The sequence below is a fragment of the Cavia porcellus genome, unplaced genomic scaffold, assembly GCF_034190915.1.
Source record: "Cavia porcellus strain 051 isolate PalLab524CR breed Dunkin Hartley unplaced genomic scaffold, mCavPor4.1 scaffold_28, whole genome shotgun sequence".
NCBI classification, from domain to species: domain Eukaryota; kingdom Metazoa; phylum Chordata; class Mammalia; order Rodentia; family Caviidae; genus Cavia; species Cavia porcellus.
In genome coordinates, this window is record NW_026947511.1 from 51770706 (window position 1) to 51772707 (window position 2002).

General features: G+C 66.0%; 1 protein-coding gene across 1 annotated transcript; it reads left to right on the forward strand.

The window, feature by feature from the left end:
* Positions 1-226: 226 nt before the first annotated feature.
* Positions 227-1502, forward strand: CUNH6orf15 (chromosome unknown C6orf15 homolog). Its single transcript, XM_003473765.2, has 2 exons — positions 227-308; positions 452-1502. The coding sequence occupies exons 1-2, from the start codon at positions 242-244 to the stop codon at positions 1339-1341; spliced, it is 957 nt and encodes a 318-aa protein (XP_003473813.2). The 5' UTR covers positions 227-241; the 3' UTR covers positions 1342-1502.
* The last annotated feature ends 500 nt before the right edge of the window (positions 1503-2002 follow it).

A 2002-nucleotide genomic window follows, 5' to 3' on the forward strand; every position in this document is an offset into this window, starting at 1 on the left:
ATCAGGCGCTGGGACAGGAAGGGGCAGGGAGCGCAAGGAAAGAAGCCAAGCAGGGAAACACCCAGCTTCCGCTGGGACATTCAGGTGACACCTGTTGCCACAGACCGTGTCCAGAATTAGGGTGGGTGAGGAGCTCCATTGTCTCCTCGGGCACCGCCCGGCCTGTTTCTGCATCCCCCGCCCGGCGGCTGGGATAAAGGGGCTGCAGTCTCAGGTGGAGGAGAGGCTGGAGCTGAGCAGGATGCCGGGCCGCACGGTGGGGAGCTGGGCTCCCCTGGGGCTGCTCCTGGTCTGCCTGCATCTCCCAGGTAGGGGGCTCTGCTGGGGCTGGACACAGGGAATGGGTGGGAGACAAGAAGGGCACAGAGCCCACGCTCGGGTCTCAGCAGAGGGTAGTGGGTGGCCGAGTTGGCCCCACACATCCAGCTCATGGGCGCTTTGTCTCCCCCAGGCCTCTTTGCCCGGAGCATCAGTGCAGCAGAGGAGAAAGTGGCCTCCTCCCCGTGGGCCAGCCTGCCCGCACCGGGCCAGCCTCCCCTAGCCAGCCCCTCCGGGGCCGGCCTTGCCCAGCCCCACGCAGACCCAGAGGCCCAGGACGTCTCAGGGCTTCCTTCCAAGTCCCAGGCCGCAGGGCGCTCAGGGAGGCAGGTGTGGCCCCTGTCCTGGGGCCTGCCCCCCTCCGAGTCCTGGCCCCTTGAGTTCCCCTGGCAGATGGTGGCCCCTGCAGCTGAGGACCTTCGGGGGCAGGCGCTGCCCGAGGCGCTGGCCTACCTGTCCAATGCCGGTGCGCTCCCTCCGGTCAGTGGGTCCTGGCCAGCCGAGTTCTCCACCAAAGCTGCGCAACCCTCGCCTGAAGCCCTGCCGGCCCACCTGGACTCTGCGGCACAACGGCTGTCCCTTGCCTCTCCACTGGGAGTCCCAGGCAACCTTGCCCAGCGCCCGTTCTGGTCTCTCATCTACAGACTGCTGCCGCACCTGCCCTGGGGGGCCCTGAATCCCAATGTGCCTTGGGGAGGGGGGCTTCTGGGGACAGGATGGGGAACGAGGCCCATGCCCTACCCTTCTGGAGTCTGGGGTATCAACAGTCAGTTCCCAGGAGGCAACTGGGGGAGTATTAGCCGGTATCCGGGAGGCAGGTGGGGGACTAGCTGGTACCCAGAGGCCAGCAGCTCCCCAGACAAAGCGCCCACCAACCGGTATCCAGTGAGCAGCTGGGGGAGTAACAGCCGGTATCCGGGTGCCGGCCGGGGGAACACTGCTCCTGGAGTCGTCCGTCCTCCTGGCCCTTCCTGGTACCTCCCAGCTGGCCTCTCCAATCCCCCAAATCCTGGCTTGCAGTAGGGCTGGCACTGAGCACAGGGAGCTCACGGTGGGAAGACAAGAAGGGGTGCTGCCCTGCCCCTCACCCCGTGGGCGACATCAGGCTTAGCAGGGTGCTTTCCAGCCCCGTGCCCCCCTGGCTCCTGGCTGCCCCATGCTGGTCCCCAATAAACAGCAGTTCCTGGCTCGACATGTCTCCGTGCCTTTGTTTCTGGGGATAAACCCCAGTTGTTTGGCCTGGCCTCACCTTCCAGCCAACTCCCCATCTCTGGAGTCCCCTCTGACCCAGGGTCTCCCCAGTCAGGTGCCACAGTGTTGCTGGGACTAGGTGGGGAAGGAGAGGCGCAGGACGGGTCCCTGGAGGCCAGGAGCCAGCACAGGACCAGGCCAGACATGAACCCCTGATCGTAGCAGGCTTGAGGTCACGCTGTCCCGAGTCTGGCTAGGTCACCCTCGTCTCCTCCCCATCACTCAGCGCCCATGTGGACGCTGAGCGGCTGCTGAGAGAATCGCAGCCTGGGCCAGGGAGGAAAGAAATTGAGAGGGGAGGAAAGGGGAGGAGATTTGGTCCCCGCGGCCCAGCTGCTGCTCCCTGTCCGCCTCCCGTCTTCCCCGCAGGGGCCTGTAGCTCCCGGCAGCAGCGCGGAGCAGCAGAGTTGCAGGAGAGGGTGGTGGCACACAC